Raw genomic sequence first — 17,675 nt, forward strand, 5'->3', positions numbered from 1 at the left:
ATAGAAAGGTGTGCCTATCCACAAGTAATTTAGCATAATGTCTAAAAGCTCCACCAGTCGCGGTTTCCGTAAAGTTGATGTCGATCAGTACGACGAGGACAATTTCGAAGATGAAGTGGACGAATCCCAAGAATCTGGCCCAGACGAACAAGAAGTCTCCGGATACCTGATGCAAGGAAACAACAAACAGGCTTTTCAATCTGTATTACTGAACCCGCCAATCCACACAAAAAGTGCTGCCGCCAAAGAAGCTGCTTCACAGTTAGTCTTGAGAGTTTTAAACTCTATGAAAACATCGGAGATTCAATCGGCCATCGACTCGTGCGATACCGACACTTTGGACGTCCTAATGAAATATATTTACAGATGTTTCGATCTTGGATCAGACGGACAATGCTGCGCGAGCCTGCTTGCTTGGCATGAAAAGGTTTTGGCTAAAGCCGGTGTTGGATCCATTGTCAGAGTTTTAACAGATAGGAAGCGACTTTGATCTTGTCTAACTAGAACAAGATTCAATGCAATCCATTTGTGTTGCTATTTCAATTGCTGAATGCTGCATATATCTCGGAATGCTGTACGCTTCTGTTTATATTATGATGAAATCGTGGATTAATCGGTGGTTTTTCAAGATATTTTATGAAATTTCATCTTGATTTATTCAGAAAGCAGAATCGAGGTGACCATTTGGCCAAGTATACCTTGCGATTGAGTATAATCAGTATTTGGTTAATCATACACCGTCTTCATGCTTTCAGATTGCCGATGATTTGTTGAACTTTTGTTGATGACCACAATATTTTCAGTTTACTTGAATTGATGAAAATGAATGCTCATTGAGTATTTTTGTAACTTAGATATTACACAGACTTTTGTGAAGGCCTGGGTGATAGTGGTTCAAGTTGGTTTTGTAAGGAATCAAGTAAACCAACATAGTGAAGTGACAAGAATATATGTCTGTTCTTTACTATAAGACTCTCTTATTCAAGATTAAAGGACAGGTTAAAGAGTTAGCCACACTACTATCACTTTTGAGTGGAAAAACATTCTATCGTTGCACAAATTACCAAGTCTCGGCAATATGCTCCTTTTTGTTACGAGTTTAAATGGAAGATGACAGTATATACTTGATATGCAATTATCACTGGAACTATATCAATTTTAATTGGGCAATAAATCTATGATATTTGCATTAAATGTTGTTCTGTTCTTGGAAAATCTGTTGTAGAATATTTAATTCTTCACATCAGTCAACAGTACTTTCCTAGATCTATAATTCCTCAGACTGAAAATATTTCTGGATTGTTGATTATCGAGCTCATTTTTCTTGTAAATTTGGGCTAGCCAAAAATTTGGATGTAAAGTTTATGTCAATCGATCAATATATCAGGTGAGTACGAAAAATCTACAATATTGAATTTTCAGTAAGGAAACTGGAGGAAACCTGGTAATCATGTTTTCAGGGGCTTAAGAATTGTTCTCACTTAGCGGAGGTTGCATTCTGCCAATTGCTTTCAAGTTCAGTGTGTTAATGCTAACTTTTTTTCTTCAGGTTATTTTTCTGAAAAGTTCTCTTCATGAAATAAGATTCAACATTCTTAAGTGCTTGTAAACTAGTTCGCTCGTTTGTAACTCAAAGGAAGTTTCCCGTATATATGCTCTAATGTAGGACTGCACTGCAAATGTTTCGCAATGTAGCCTTCTTCACAAGCTTACCCACTTTCAGCTGAAGACCCAAAGTGATTACGGCCAGAATACAGTTGCAGTCCTGAACGTGCAAAGCGTGAGGTCCTTGAATAGATCTTTGAGCAGTGAGCACACATCTCTTATTTTTGAATGAGAGAAATACAGATCATCTACGCAGACCACAGAATTACTCCTTGCAGTTGCAATGAAAAGTAATGGGCACCCATTTGTGCTGCTCAATGAGTGTTTAAATATCTCTATTCGGTTGCTGCAAACTAGTGTATTCATTTTGTAGAATATTGCTACACTAAGCAGCCTTATGATCAAGTCAGTTAAGCTTCAAACCTAGTAATAAAGTAGACCTGTTCAACCAAAACGTTAGTTGAGTCATGCAAGACTCGGAATGATATAGAGCTATGGTGGTTGGTGAATAAGGTTTCGGAGTGAATGCAACTAGTGACGTATTTCCCCGCCTAGTTTCAGACTTGCAACTGAGTAAACATTCTCTTGCATGTTGGTAGCACCTACGCAGAGGAACAGGAAATTGTTATCTAGGAATTGTTAGTTTGATAAAGCGTTATGAACTGCAAACCATTCGAAATAATATTATTTAGGCTGATATCTTTTATACTTCAGACACCCTCAACACTATGATTTGATCTTCCAGGCACAGGTTACTATCAATTAACAGAAGCTATATATTAGAACATAATGGCCAAGAGTTCCACAAGTCGTGGCTTCCGTAAAGTGGATGTTGATCTGTACGATGAAGACAAATTCAATGATGAAGTTTCTGAAATTCAAGAGTTTGGCCCGGATGAACAGGAAGTATCAGGATATCTTATGCAAGGGAATGCCTCACAAGCGTTCAAGGCTGTGCTGCTGAATCCACCTGTGCACACGAAGAATTCAGCTGCCAAAGATGCCGCCGCACAGTTGGTGCTGCGAGTTCTATGTTCCATGAAATCTTCCGAGATGCAATCTGCCATCGATTCGTGTGATACTGAGGCCTTAGATGTCCTGATGAAGTACATTTACAAATGCTTTGCGCTCGGATTGGATGGGCAGAACTGTGCTAGTCTACTTACCTGGCATGAGAAAGTTGTGGCCAAAGCAGGAGTTGGATGCATTGTGAGAGTGCTGACTGATAGGAAACGTCTATAAAGCATTTTGGATTGTACCCTGACGGATTCGTAATAGGCCTACATTCAAGATCACATTTATGATAGCTGAATGCTATGATGTATTGATATACTGGACAAACGCCCCTCCACATATATATGATGCAATAAATTTAGGATACAGAATCCTTTTCACAGTTGCTAACCGCTATTGTAAGCATTATATGGCAAACTGTTTTCATGATTTACTTTGTACGCTGTTTGGTGTGACTCAAGTCCATCAATGGAATTTCCCTCATTTGTTGCAAGGCTTTGATTCGTCAATAGAAACAATTTTTCTGTGGTCTCTCTCCGTAAAGTGTCGATTTCCACACAAACCCTTTTCCTATTCCGACTTTTGGACCATAATTCAATTCAAGTGCCAAAGGCTTTGTTTTTAGATGTGATGCAGAGTCATTGCATTGTTTTCTGGTACATTTTTGTTAGCAATTGATGATATTGACTGCATGAAATACTACAGGTCTTTTAAAGTAGCCTACTGACCAGCCCAACAAGGGCAAACGCAGGATCGAAATCATAAATGATCGCATATATTTTTGTCCAATTCACGGTAAAGCATAATTTCTCATCAGCCCTCATTGGTTATCAGATTAAGTCTAACTCAGAATAACGATCGCTTGATGTCAAAATATTGTTTGCCAGTGAATTAGATTAATAATATTAGAGTAAATGAATGATGGACTGGAAATTAACTGTAAAATTTCGGAAAATTGAACTAGGCTACACTACCAAATTTAGTCATCTCCGTGCATCTTTTTTCATATAAATCTAGCAACTCTCTCGATACTAGGCGCCCCTTTTATATGTCAAGTTGATCATGTGACTTACCTTGTATTGGGCGTCCGTTGACCTGAATTGTGCAAACGCATTTGTCCGCAAACCGTGAAATATTTGCGACAAACTCGAGTTGGTACCTTATCTGTGACAAGTATGTCTCATTTTAACTGTTGAGATTGAAGTGTTAACTGCATGTGTGAGTGTGACCGTAATGATTGATTAGATATTTGCAATTGAAATGTAGACCTACTCCTAAAAATGTAAAATTAAGCCGATTTTGCAGTTGACACTTGGTAGTTTGAGTTGTGTGGAGTCGATAATATGATTTTAATTGTGAATTTTTGTGATGAATATGTGTTTGATCGTATTTTGTGTTCTCTATATCTTTGTCTCGGGTTTAGAATCTCGATGAAAATTCGTTATCACCCATCATATCAATCTATATGTCGGCTATTCAAGAACTGCCTTGGTGTTGACACACACTTAAGATCAATATTTGACTTCCATATTGTAGCCGTGACATGGTCGCCGCTCAATTGAATCAATTTGGTATATTTGGATTGTAGGTCTAACACTAAGTACATCATGGGTAAACTTGCCGTTTTCGCTGTTAAATTTCCTTCTGAGAAAACTGTGTTCTCGCCTGGGGATATGGTCAGTGGAGAGTTATTTGTGCAACTGAATGAGCCGATGGAAATGAAAGGTGAGTGTGTTTTTATTATTGTGTTAACCATACCATACCACCGGGTCACCATTGTTTCAACATAGGCATCTAGTACGCAAAGAATGTGGGTATCAACATAGGCCTATTCTGTGATTGTGTAGTAGAGTAGGCTATCATATTTCTTGTGGTTAAAATCTAATTTCAACGTAGCAGTAGTAAATGAGCCTTGTAAGTTTAATAAATTGTGTAATAATTTGATACTATGTGTATTGGTCCGGCGGCATATGAGCGTGCAACACCTGAGCATGGGTTAGTACGGTCAAATGCTGGGCTATCAGGTGAACGATAGGAAGGCAGTTTCTTGCTGGATGGTGCTTTCATTCATGTTACTCTCAATCTTTTAGCGATAACCATCCAGTTTTTGGGAAAGGCGAATGTGCGCTGGACTGAAACTCACACCATTTCGACCGGGAAAACAACCACTACCACCACTAGAGTATACTCGGCCAACGAAAAGTATTTTGATCAAACAATTCCAGTGCATGGAGAAGGTAGGCTAATTGGTAACAAACTCATTGACGCCTTCAAAATATTGCTTTTTTCTGAAGGTGTAGATGGTGGAAACTCTTTATCACAGGGATCACATTCATTTCCTTTCAATTTTCAATTACCAACACAACTCCCTTCTTCCTATGAAGGTAAGTCGATATCGCATATTTCAACCCCAGTGCGAGGATACCAATATAATTAATTGTAATATACTTGATTTTGATGAAGCTCTCTATGCTCAAGGCTCAACCATAACAATGAAGTGCCTAAATAATTTTTGTGTGGTGGGGTCTTGCTTTTCGTACCTGACTAAGTGACTAACCTGAGCATACCAAAAATATCCACTGCTATTAGATTGAAGGACTAGACTTGTTAGTACTTAGTGTATTTCAAAATTCTTCCACCCAATGCTACTTTCAAATCAGTATTGTCACAAATTCACGACGCTGATTAACACGATTCAATATTTAAATCTGATTCTGATTCCTTCAAGTACCGGTGTTGCTGATGTGTGCATAAGAATATCTAGAACCTGGCTTTGCTTGTGGTAATGAATTCCAGCAACTAATATTAGGCCTACATTGGAGATCCCGGATTAGAGTAGACTTTGGTACCAGTTGAAGCTGTAAAAGTTTTTACTTTTTACGAATATAGTGAATATCCAACATGTGTATGATTTCCTTTTATCTCATGTTAGTTTGAGCCATGCGTCTTTATGGTTGTCTATATTCAGATCGCACTGGCCACATACGATATCAAGTAAAAGGGACTATTGTAAAGCCATGGAAGTTTGATCACACTACCAAGCGAGTATTCACAGTGTTGGATTCCCTGGATTTGAATACAGTTCCAAATGCTTTGGTATGGATAATGCAGTTTTGGTGGTGCTTGTGCCATCTTGTTTTTCTTTTGCAATTGGGCATATTTTTAGGTTGGAGTAGGCTATGTATAGCATCTCAGTGTCATTTGTCGAATTTATGTCAAAGCTCTCAAACCTGCAGCTTGAAACAGACATCTAGGCTCACTGTTACTTGTCAAATTTATGTCAAGGCTCTGTTAGCTGAGTTGAAATAGACCAGTAGTAGCTACTGGCAATCCATGCAATATAGATATATCGAAAATTGTCATGCAACCTTCAAATAATGCTGCTTAATTATAGTGCACAGACAAAATATGCACTATCCCAAACACTAAAAATATGCACCATACTGGACTGGATATAGATTAATATATAAAATAATCAGGCTTCAACTATTTGAGATCGCTGCCAAGTTAACTGCACGACACTCAATGTCATATGCTGTGGTCATGCATTGTGGTGACTGTGAAAATATTACTCAAAATATACTACCCGACCTCTTTCAGGGTAAGCGCCATTTTTCCAATAGACATTTAGGGATTTCTAATGCAGTCCCTATTCAGATGCCGGGCAGTGGCTCAGAAACGAAAACATTGTGCTGCGGCTGCTGTAAGAGCAGACCTATCACCGTCAATTTCAGGACTGACAGAGTAGGCTTCGTTCCTGGCGAATGGGTGACGGTCAATGGCGAACTGAGAAATTCGAGGTACCGTCTGCTTGCTTGTGTGCTTTTTAAAGTTGAAATATTGACCTAGTCAAATTGTGTTTTTAACAGCAACAGTACCATTAAAGAGACGTCGGCGCATATCATCCAAAAAGTCACGTACCACGCGACTACAAAAACCAAATCGGTGACGAACAAACTCGCCACCGTTATGCGCGAAGGCTGTGGACGCCGTAGCAGTGTGTCAATGAAAAATGTAAAATTACAAATTCCGCCGGTGCCACCTTCCGAGGGCAAGCATTGCTCCATTATCGACATACAGTATTTTGTACAGGTACGTTTTTTTCTTACTTTTCCATCGATTTGTTGACGTGTGGTACTATTGCGATAGCCGGGAGCAAAGATTTTAAGCTACCGTTTACTTAGGGCGAAATTGAGGTGATCATCCATCTTGTTAGACCAGTGGTTCTCAAACTTTTTTAAACACGCCCCCCTTATGATAGTGAAAAATTTCGCGTCCTCTTTATTGTCATATCACAAAATGCAACCAGAATTCTTGCAATCTTAACGAATAGTTTGATGGCATGGAAGGTTATGACTGTTGATGAGACACTTCTCATATATGGAATTCGGAATATGGGCAGAGCCATAAGCCGGAATTGGAGGTAAATCGCGCAGAGCGCGAAATTTACAGTTGACCATGTGAGACGCTTCCGCGGCCCCCTAGTTTAAGAACCACTGTGCTAGACTATTATTATTAGTTTAATATAGCCTATATTTATATTTTTCCACAGAGGAAAGTCTAGTAAAATATAAATGTTAGCAATCAATTGATAATCATGAAAAACCTGTCATAAGTTACTTAGGGTGATTTAGAATCTTTACTAGACTAATGGTGGAACGTCTGGCTTCTTGATCAATAGGCCGTGGATTCAGCATTACCGGGATAGCATGGTTGGGTGGTAAAAGGCTATATCTGCAACTTCCTTGTCCAGCAGCATATGCACATCATGCACTTATAGTATGCATACCGGTACGCACAGATTGTTTGTATGTATATCATGAGTCGGTGTGTGTGCCGCAAAAACAACAACTTCCTATCCATCTAGCTCAGGGGTGAGCAGACCTGCTTCATGCGCGGGCCGCATATCAAAAATCTTAGCTTTAAAAGAGCCACAACACATATATTGAAAACGGATTTATGACATCACAATGAAATAGAGGCTGTTGAATGAAGGTTATTATTATGTGGTGATACGATGCGTCTCCACATGGGCAGCAGTGTGTTTGAAATCATGCTGATATGACTTCTAAGCAGCAAGTGCTGATGAAAAATTGAGGAAGATTCCAGCTCGGTAATGTCAAGGGCATTTTCGTGGCCAAAACTCTGTAGTTATTGCTAGCCTTCACAATACAAATGGAAGAGCCGTGTTCACCATTGCTTGCCCGGAAATGATTGTGACCTGCGCTGGGCGTAATTAATTATCAAGCTCGTTGTTGAACACAAGGATTTATCATTGATTGATGACCATTGACCAGGCATCCATTGTAAACGTAAGTGAACTCGATTCGGGAGTTCAATAGCAAATTTCTAACCCTGTGGCTGTAGTGCCACCTTCCCGGATAATTTTACAAGTCTTGCGTGAACCATAATGAAAGAAGCAGCACGAAAACAATACACAATAAAATGCCCACCCCTGTTCTAGCTACTCGTAGGATGTTCTTATTATCGTTACTTGACGTTGACAGTATAGTCTCTATCCGTCAATTGGAATTACTTCCAGCTTTTTCGGGTGGCAATATGCGAGAGATATTGTATTGGTTGGAATAGTTTTTAGGAAGTAGCTACATCATCTCTTCAGCTGCATTTTCAAGACATGACATCGATTTTATCTAGGCTAGATATCACATCACATTCTACTACGAAGGAATTGGATGAAATGGCCGTTACTTACATTCAGTGTGAGCTGTTGGCGGCTGTCGTAAAATCCGATTTGTCATTAGAATTATACAGAGAGGGAATGAGCTTCCTTTCAAATATGTCAACACGTTTTGTTCCTCTGCCTGCTTGTTTGTTTTCATAGCCCAATCCGTCTCGCATATGCCTTTAATTGTGTACTTTAGGATTAATTATAGACATGTTATGCTGTGTTAATGATCGTGGTTTTGTGCTGCCAGCACATCTGGCGTTAGATTTCCGACTACGTTCTGTAACATTTAAAACTGCGGCGATGTCCTTTGTCTGTGGTGCTTTCCAATCGCTTCCATTGATTTTATCCTCTAATTGAAATGCGTTAATGTGTGTTGACACTTGTTTACCTTACCAAACCTGTTCATGGCTATTCTGGCATTACGTGAAGATGCTTGATCTCTCATTTCCCTTCAACTCGTAATACATGGTTCACAGTATGAAGCACATCTAAGGACATTCGCCATCAATCTGAGGGAAGAAATCCCCATAACCATTGGCACAATTCCACACCGTGGCATGGATGTGTACAAGCAGACGTCATCAGATTTAGATAATTCACATTCGACAGTGCCATCCGCGCCTCCAATGAGTGTGGCTCCTGCTGCGAGTCCTGGTGAGTTACTCTCAAACTGATTGTTGACAAAATACCACCACCGAGGCGGCCTACAGACTGCACAGTCGATTGTCTCTAGCTTTGTTAGGCTTCTACCTCAGCAGCGTTCGAAGCCAAAATACTGACTCACCTATGCTGGTTGTTTAGAACATGCAGTTATGGCCCCATTTTCCATCTTTATGAGTGAAATCATTACAACTGGTGAAAAAGTGTGGTCCCATTGAGGAAAATCGGTCCACAATTTAAAGTACCGTATATATGTACTTTGAGGCAAGAATTGTACTACTGATCTTCATTTCTGGTTGGAACTGTCTCTCCTTACGAAGTAGTCTTACGTGAAAAAGACTTTACTTTAATGAAATTTGGACCTATAAAGAATTCCAGTAGTTAAATCACTCCACTCATTGTGGTAGAAATAATTAAAATTTGTCGTAGTACAACGAAAGATACTTTTCTACATTCTCGGGTAAAAAGTGTCTGTCCTTACTAAGTAGCTTGCCAAGAATAGAGAAAGAACGTTCAACAGCAGCAGTTGTTGGCTGGCAACACTGAAGTTGTGCGTACACTGCTGGTGACACACTTTGTTGCTTCATTCTGACAATGTTGTCTACATCACAATTTTTCATCATGCGCTTACTAATATAAGAATGATGCAATGCCCAAGAAGTCTTTCTTCAATTAGGATATTGTGGTACGTTGAGCATAGCACCATGTCAGCCTATTTGTTTCATTTTACCTGGTTTGATTCACAATGAGCAGAGAATGGGCCGTCTGCAACTGTAGGAATGATAAGTTCACCGACAGTGCACACATCTACAATGAAAACGTAATGCAGGACATGCAGGTTTCAAAAAATTTTCGACTTTGTTAACAATTTTGACATTTTTTTTGCCTAACGCTGCAATTCAGACAAAATTTTCGACATGTGAAAAAATAAACGCCCTACATATAACCATGATGTAGCCCTTGGGACAATTTTGTGAGTTGATAATTCACAGAATGACATGTCAACTAACATGCTTAACGTTGTGCTGCATGCTTATGAAGTCTGGGAACAAAGTATCGAAAAAATTGACTCACTCTACTCGAGTTGAATCACAATAGCTAATACTTGATTCAGATTCGAGTACTCGTATAGTTTTATCCAGCCCCTAACCCTATTTATGAATAGTATACTGTGATACGGGACGCATCCCAATCGTGACTTCCTTCACAGGACCCCCTCCACCGTCGTACGCAGCTGCCACAAATGAAGCTTTCGATATCACGGATGAGCAGGACAACGAGCACACGATGGGCGAGTCGACGTATATTCCACAATATACTTACTACGATTGGAATCAATCCGCATTCACTTACAATAAGTGATACAGCAAACGCATATTGTTCGGCTTTTCGAGAGGCACTCCACAATCGTTTGTTTTGCTCTTATAAGCCACCGATGCCATTGATTTGGCCTTCTTTATGTTGGAATGTCAGCAGAATCGCGTATTGGATTATATTTTTCTATTCCACTGCATGCATTTTGATCATACTCGTTTTTCTGTTTCTCTTCAATGTGTTATATCTATGCCACGATATATTGTGTCCGATCAAATTCTTCAAGTATTCTGTAGTTTTGCTAATACCCATTTGATATAATTCCGTCACATGATTTTTCTAATATGATTTTTTACGCTTGCTAGCTGACTGTAGTTTTTTATATGGTTTTAGATCCTAACAATTTACCTCACAATACCGGTTTGCTATGCTCTGTCAAAGTAAATTCCAAAGTGATCCATCCCAGATTATATTGTAAACTTTGTACAGCAAATATCTGTTGTTTAATAGCATCCTGCATGAATAAATCCAAAGCTGCATGCTTACGACATCACTGCTTGAAAATTTAGTTCGTAAATGGTAGGTATGTGATGGGTATTTCTTTTCCTCATTGCTAGCAGCAATCGGTGTCCAAGGTAAAACTTACGATTCAATCTCTATAACAGGGCATGCGATGAACTTGGAGGGCTGCTTGCATGCATGTGTTCAGAATTGCCACAGTTTTATATGATGGTTCGTACCAGGTGTGGCATCTAGAAGCAAAACACCTTACTGAATTTCAAGCATGTGCATTTTGAGCTATAGTTAGAGAGGAAAGGCAGGTCAGAACAGTTAATTATTCACTGATCTAGAAAGGACATGGTGATTATATGCTGAGATAAATCTATTTCATTTCAGGTTGTATGTAGATTACCTATAGTAAGCTGATGCTATTGTAGAATAATACTACCAATATGGGAAAGCTTCAAATTTTTCAAATCCGATTCTCCACTCCAAACACCGTCTTCTTCCCGGGCAACTTTGTCACCGGTGACCTGTTGATACAGCTGAGTGAGCCTATGAACTTGAAAGGTATGACATATGCACTAACTAATGCAAATAGTAAACCTGTAATATCACAAAGTGGTTCTGTTTTTTTGAGTAGCCTATTGGGATCACAATTCATATTAATTCCTAATGGTATTGAAAAGATGTTAGGTGCAATATGTTTGGAGAAAAATACTGGTATTCCTAATTAAGGGAAGACACTGGCAGATTTCTGCTGTCAATGCACTTCATTTAGGCTTCTGGTTATGCTGTAAGTTCGTATCCTCTAACAACTGCAGATTTTGGACTTAAACATGATTCCTATGAAAAATAAAACATAGTATAATGTATTGACTTCTTGAATCATGGATTTGCAGTGGAATTGACCTGTGAAACCAAACTCAATGACATGGTTACAATAATTTTCACATTGTTACAACTACAAAATGAAGGAATTTCTATTTTCCATCCTTCAAGATTTTCCTCCGAACATCGCATATTAGTTGTCAGTAATATATTGATGATTGCTTTCTTACAGCCGTGCGAATCAAGTTTGTTGGCAGGGCGCACGTACACTGGTCAGAGACACACTCCACTGGATCGGGAAAAAACCGCAGAACTACAACTCGCCATTATTCGGCTACGGAAAATTTGTTTGAGCAAGCAGTAATCGTGTTTGGAGAAGGTACGACAAGATCCAAGTTTCTTTCTTGATATTTACATTACGGTTGTGCTTTAGGCTCTTCTGTTGGAGGAAATTCATTAGCGCAAGGTCAACATTCGTTTCCGTTTAATTTCCAGCTGCCATCACAACTGCCTTCCTCTTATGAAGGTAATCATTTTTGACTACTGGTCGATATCGCCACAGTATTTACAAGTTCGTTGATCAAGGAAGAATTTAACTATCATTGTAGTTCCGGTTTTTTACAGCAAACCAAGGTTTTTCAATTCTTGGTCAACAATAGAATGAACTGCAGACTAGTGTTCCCTAATTTCATAGGCAAGCACAAAACTCCATATACACTGTTCTTGATGTTTGCATTTAAAGAAATGGTATGGCCTACGAAAACCAGCCAGGGGAAAACAGTTCTGGCAGTTGAGGCCCGTGATCCGTATCAAAGAAAATACTAATCTCAGCGAATGCAATGTATGATTAATTTTCTTACCGGTTACACGTAATACTTGTCAAAAATATCGGTTAATTTTGCCATGGAACGTAATGGAAGTCAAATAATATAATTGGAAATATTTGAACACATCTGTTACATGATAAGTTTCTCCGATCACTTTTATATACACTCCATTGCAGCTGATCTATAGATCCATGCCATGACATCATTTTGTGCGGGTTATTTACATATATGGATATATGATATTGACACACTACCCACAGATCACATCGGACATATCCGTTACCACGTGAAGGGGAGCATCGTGAAACCGTGGAAATTCGATCACGACACAAAGGTCGTATTCACGGTTTTGGATTCTCTCGATCTGAACGCAGTGCCCAACGCCATGGTGAATACGATTCTCAATTTACGGCCATCCCGTGTTTTACAATGCCGTTTTTTGTAGGCGCCTTCAGTCGGACAAGAAACCAAGACGTTATGCTGCTGTTGCTGCAAGAGCGGCCCGATCTCTGTGGAGTTCTCGACTGACAGATCGGCCTATGTTCCCGGAGAATTTATATTGATCAATGCCACTCTCCGAAATCAAAGGTAAGAGGATAACTTACAGATCTAGAACTGAGAATAACTTATGATGAATCGTGTTTCGTTTTCTGAATGACTAAACCTTACTCGAGTCACTGCCCTAAATAACTTGACCTGACTCGACGTATGAAAATACGGAATGACCCGACTCGGACACAAAGTTTTGAGTCAATTTTCAAGCCATCAAATATTCTACTTCGCAAAGCATGCTGTTCCGTTGTTTTCTGGATTCCATTTATGTTTTCGATATGGTTAGCTCCATCAGTTAACTGTCGTTATAATGACGTTTACTGGCAATATAATATCATTATAGCCATGCGTAGGTATATTCAGTTTGATGTACAAGAACTAAAGTTAAGAAGTGGCATGGCATCAAATTTGACTATTATTCGTTGTGGTCTATCCCATATGCAATTGAGAATATGTAACAAAATCAAACAAGACTAGCTGAAAGATTGGATGACTTGAAATTGTGTCGAAGTCGTAAAAGTTTGAAAACTTGCATGACTTGACTCATGACTTCACTTGAAACATTTTAACATGACTCGACTTGACTTGAGCGAAAATTTGCAGTGACTTGATCCCTAATCATGTCTTATTTTTAGTCATCAGGTAGCTTTTTAGGCAACTACTAAACCAGATGGCAATGTAAAATGAGGCCATGATGGAAGAGTTGACCTTTTTCAGTCATCAGCTCCCCAAATTCAGGTTTAAAGGGTCCACATAACCATCGAAAGAATTGACTTGGCTGTCCCAGTTCATATCTGTCTCAATAAATAGGTTAACTCGCAGTAACCAAAATCACATTTCTTTCGCCCGTTTTTAGCAACAGCTCAGTAAGAACGACGGCCGCTCATCTCATCCAGACTGTCACTTATCACGCCACCAGTAAAACCAAGAGCGTAAGCCGAACGTTGGCGACAATTGCAGGACAGTCGTGCGCAAAGCACGGCACTCTGACGTGGAACAACGAAAAGCTGCGCATTCCGCCGGTGCCACCGTCCGAGTCAAACCATTGCAGGATCATCGATATCGCGTACTATGTTCAGGTGTGCTTCTACTCCAGCTGTATTGTACAGTGTAGCTGTAGACCAGTGGTCGGGAACCTATGGCTTGCGAGCCATATATGGCTCTTTTGGGCATAAGATATGGCTCTTTGCGAAATTTTTATTTTTATGCCTAATTTATCAATATTGCAGCAACTTGTTATCATCACGACCTGTATAATTTTTCTTGTGACAGTTTAAACATGTCTTTGAGAGGTTTATTCAGTGGCGTACTCGGAGTTAGGGGCACAGATCCCCTTTTCAAGATTCTCAAATTCAAGTTGATGTCGCGCCGGCGACCAATATCATTCCCGAATTCGATGTACCTGCCATGAAATCTTGGATTGCACAACGCAGCTTTCAAATACATATTGTCTTCATGATCTGCGGCGAAAATTGAACTGCCGTGGAAGTTCACAATTACAAATTCATATTACAAACAACGGTATAACAATCCACGTTTTTGATTGATAACGTAGCTTTATAGTCGCTGTTAAAATGTAGGCGTGTGGCTCAACGTTATGTTAGCGCAGAATATTTTGAGAATTGAAAAGTCGAATCGGAATCAGTGTGACAATTACATTCGATTATTATCAGTTATTATAAATTCTATGATATTTACGATTAATTGCGCTATCACAGGTAAGGTATGGTCCGACCGTGCCTCACCTCCCCTCTCACGTTTTATTTTTGAACAATAAATTGGCAAGTTCATCATCATCATCAGTTGCGTGATTTTGGCAGTAAAAATGTTCAAAATCTAGTAGACTGGGGGACGCACATGCCCTACGTGCCTCCCCTGACCCCACCTCACGGACAAATCACGCATTACAGTGGGTATGTATACTGCTGTTATGGTGGCCATGTTTGGATCCACCTGCGTATGTCAGCATGAGGCCTCGCATCTACGAATAGTATCAAGTTCAAGACGAACCTACGATCTCGTATCACTGACGGAAGTCTCAAATTTTGTATGAAGCTTAACCTCAACAATTATCAACAAGCAGACTACAAAGCCATCAGGAATACCATGTAGCACCACCAAAAGACGCATTACCTGTAAAAAGCGTGTAAAAAGTACATATAATACTTTTACTGGTGTCTACGTCTGTTGGAAATCTAAATGTTAATTGTCTTAAGCTTCGAAAAATATCATATCCCATTAAGTGCAATATAATTTAAAATATATAACTTGCAAAATATCCCTGTAAATCAAGTTTCGTATACTCATTACTTATATAAGGCAACTAGCATGATAAGTACGAGTATTTACAGAGAAAATACGGTCCAAATGACGAATCCCACGTAGGTATTTCGAATTTGCGCTACCATGACGTCACGATTTTTCAATTGTGACGTAAGATTTGATTGACATGTATGACTCTTTTGGAAGTTGAAATGGGAAATATAGGGTCAATATGGCTCTTCGGGCGAAAAAGGTTCCCGACCACTGCTGTAGACAGTGATTCGCGAAATCAAAGATGTTTTATTTTCACATGCATTCCAACTGCAGAAGTGTTCATTCATTCTATATAACTACGTACTCCGTTTTTTATGCATATCTTTATACCTACTTCATTTTATTAGCCTTATGTACAGCAGCCTAGTGTAGGGATGATATATTGCTATATTCGGCGATCTATAAATTATTACAGTCAATGTCTGTACTGAAGTTGAAGTACCACTGTAAATTTTTACTCGAGTGGAAGTAGAATTTCAGTTTTGCCTGAAAAACTGAAATCTGTCAATTAGAAGTAGTTCGTTACCGACCTCCTCAGCTCAAATCCGTATTTGGTGATACGGTTGCTGATATAAAATGCTCTTTCCAATTCTCTACTGCATGCTAACGATTACCCTTGACGAGTGTCAGCCAAAAATATTCGGGTTCATTTTTATATGAATATATTAGTCAACGGTACAATGGCATTTATTTGTAATAGTAATTAACCCGTAGCATTGCCATTGCCATAAAGTGGAATCAAACAGGTATGGTAAACAAGTCCAATAATCTTTAATGTGGTGTATAACCGGCGCAAAAGGTACATTATATAACTTTGCACATTATCCGTACTGTTATGTCGTTATAATGTGTGAGATATTGAATCAAAGCCTAATGCTTGGCTTTGGTCCGAAACACTCAGGTCATCGATTTTGCCCGGCCCTAGGCCCAGTAAAGCTCTTAACACTTGGTGTTCAGTTCATATTTTGTTTTAGTTCGAGGCTTGCTTGCGTACGTGTGCGGTGAATTTAAGAGAAGTGGAACGCATTACGATCGGTACCATTCCGCTTCGAAATTTGCCGATGTACCAACCACAACCGCAGCCTGACGCGACACCTGCCCCGTCTGCGCCTCTTGTCGACAGCATGCCAGCCCCAACTGGATTCGGTAGCATTTATTTATTGACGTTAAAGCGTTTTTCTATTTCAAACCACGCTACGAGGAAATGTTGTCGCTGTGCAATCAAAGTGGCTTATTTGAAGAGCCTCTTGGGGTTATAGAACTTCAATATACAATTGAAAAGTATATTCATTCATATTAAAATGAGCCCGAATATTTTCGACTGGCACTCGTCAGGGGTAATCGTCATTAAAATAAAGTTGGGAATAACATTGTTTATCAAGTATGGTGATGCAATTGCTTGGGAACCACAAACAATTAGTGAAGTAGCCTCTGTCTTTATTGACCACGTCTGAATGAAACATCTATGTTCAATGAATTACAATTGATGGCTTGCTTAACAAATCGTACTGGCGACGTCATATTTTGTGATACGATTGTTGATATCCAATGTTTTTTCCATTCTCTACTAGTTGCTGACGATTATTTCAATATGAATGCGGCATTCAATTGTATATTGAAGTTCTGTGCCTCCAAGAAGCTCTTCAAATTGCGTCGACCAAATCATGTCAGGACTGGGCAGTATAGATGACTATACACTATTTTGTTGTAGGCCCGCCTCCTCCCAGCTATACTGCAGCCGTAGGAGAGGCGTTCAATATTAAAGATGAAGAGGATACCGAATATACCATGGGGGAATCGACGTACGCCCCTCAGTATACATACTATGATTGGAACCAGTCTGCCTTTACCTACAACAAATAGAGAACAGAATTATAACACATTGGAACTTCATATAATGTGAATTGCTCGCAATATATGGTTGCCTTTTGATACCCCAGGTATCTTTAGAACGCAAGAAGTGTATATTTTTGCATGTTAAATTTTGTATAGTCTATCGTAGTATATTTTTACATACTTTGACGTACTTTGTACATGTACATATTACTATAAATGATTTACCTCAAACACTTCTATAAGCTACTCTAAGCCTTATAATTATAGGCTAATTGAATCCATGATGATTTCAGAGATATTTGTTGCCATCGTACAATTTTCTTTGCAGTATAGATTTCACGCGACTAATTGCGCTTACACATGCGCAACTCGTTACAATTATTATTCATTCTGGATGTGCTTTCGCTATCACGTAACCGGTAGGTCGGTTTATCAAGTCATTGTGCATTTGTTGATGAAAGTCGACGTGAGACTTGGCTATCTCATTGCGCATTGCATGCTGACATACATCCGTTGGCAATGATTCATAG

The 17,675-nt window shown here is 39.3% G+C and overlaps 2 protein-coding genes and 1 pseudogene across 3 annotated transcripts; all 3 read left to right on the plus strand.

Annotated features, from left to right (window-relative positions):
* LOC145444032 (actin-related protein 2/3 complex subunit 5-C-like) lies at positions 1-1,194 on the plus strand. Its single transcript, XM_080321931.1, has one exon. It carries the CDS (start codon positions 38-40, stop codon positions 488-490), a length of 453 nt encoding a protein of 150 aa, XP_080178057.1. The 5' UTR covers positions 1-37; the 3' UTR covers positions 491-1,194.
* Positions 1,195-2,313: 1,119 nt separating this feature from the next.
* LOC145444031 (actin-related protein 2/3 complex subunit 5-C pseudogene) lies at positions 2,314-4,207 on the plus strand (annotated as a pseudogene). The gene has a single exon (XR_013916592.1). The product of XR_013916592.1 is annotated as an actin-related protein 2/3 complex subunit 5-C pseudogene (transcript).
* Position 4,208: 1 nt separating this feature from the next.
* LOC145444175 (uncharacterized) lies at positions 4,209-17,269 on the plus strand. Its single transcript, XM_080322097.1, has 17 exons — positions 4,209-4,344; positions 4,710-4,856; positions 4,914-5,003; positions 5,588-5,715; positions 6,277-6,419; positions 6,489-6,711; positions 8,785-8,962; positions 10,179-10,326; positions 10,948-11,014; positions 11,221-11,353; positions 11,847-11,993; positions 12,048-12,140; positions 12,702-12,829; positions 12,887-13,029; positions 13,850-14,072; positions 16,284-16,455; positions 17,021-17,269. The coding sequence occupies exons 1-17, from the start codon at positions 4,227-4,229 to the stop codon at positions 17,170-17,172; spliced, it is 2,433 nt and encodes an 810-aa protein (XP_080178223.1). The 5' UTR covers positions 4,209-4,226; the 3' UTR covers positions 17,173-17,269.
* The last annotated feature ends 406 nt before the right edge of the window (positions 17,270-17,675 follow it).

This window comes from Botryllus schlosseri, chromosome 8 (assembly GCF_051294905.1).
Source record: "Botryllus schlosseri isolate E-star chromosome 8, Bs_hap1, whole genome shotgun sequence".
Taxonomy (NCBI): domain Eukaryota; kingdom Metazoa; phylum Chordata; class Ascidiacea; order Stolidobranchia; family Styelidae; genus Botryllus; species Botryllus schlosseri.

Bases quoted from the DNA above. Each gene is read 5' to 3' on its own strand.
- LOC145444032 (XM_080321931.1), top strand. From the start codon at position 38: ATGTCTAAAAGCTCCACCAGTCGCGGTTTCCGTAAAGTTGATGTCGAT.
- LOC145444175 (XM_080322097.1), top strand. From the start codon at position 4,227: ATGGGTAAACTTGCCGTTTTCGCTGTTAAATTTCCTTCTGAGAAAACT. The intron at 5,004-5,587 runs GTAAGTCGATAT...GTCTATATTCAG, and splicing joins ACTCCCTTCTTCCTATGAAG to ATCGCACTGGCCACATACGA. The intron at 6,712-8,784 runs GTACGTTTTTTT...CATGGTTCACAG, and splicing joins ACATACAGTATTTTGTACAG to TATGAAGCACATCTAAGGAC.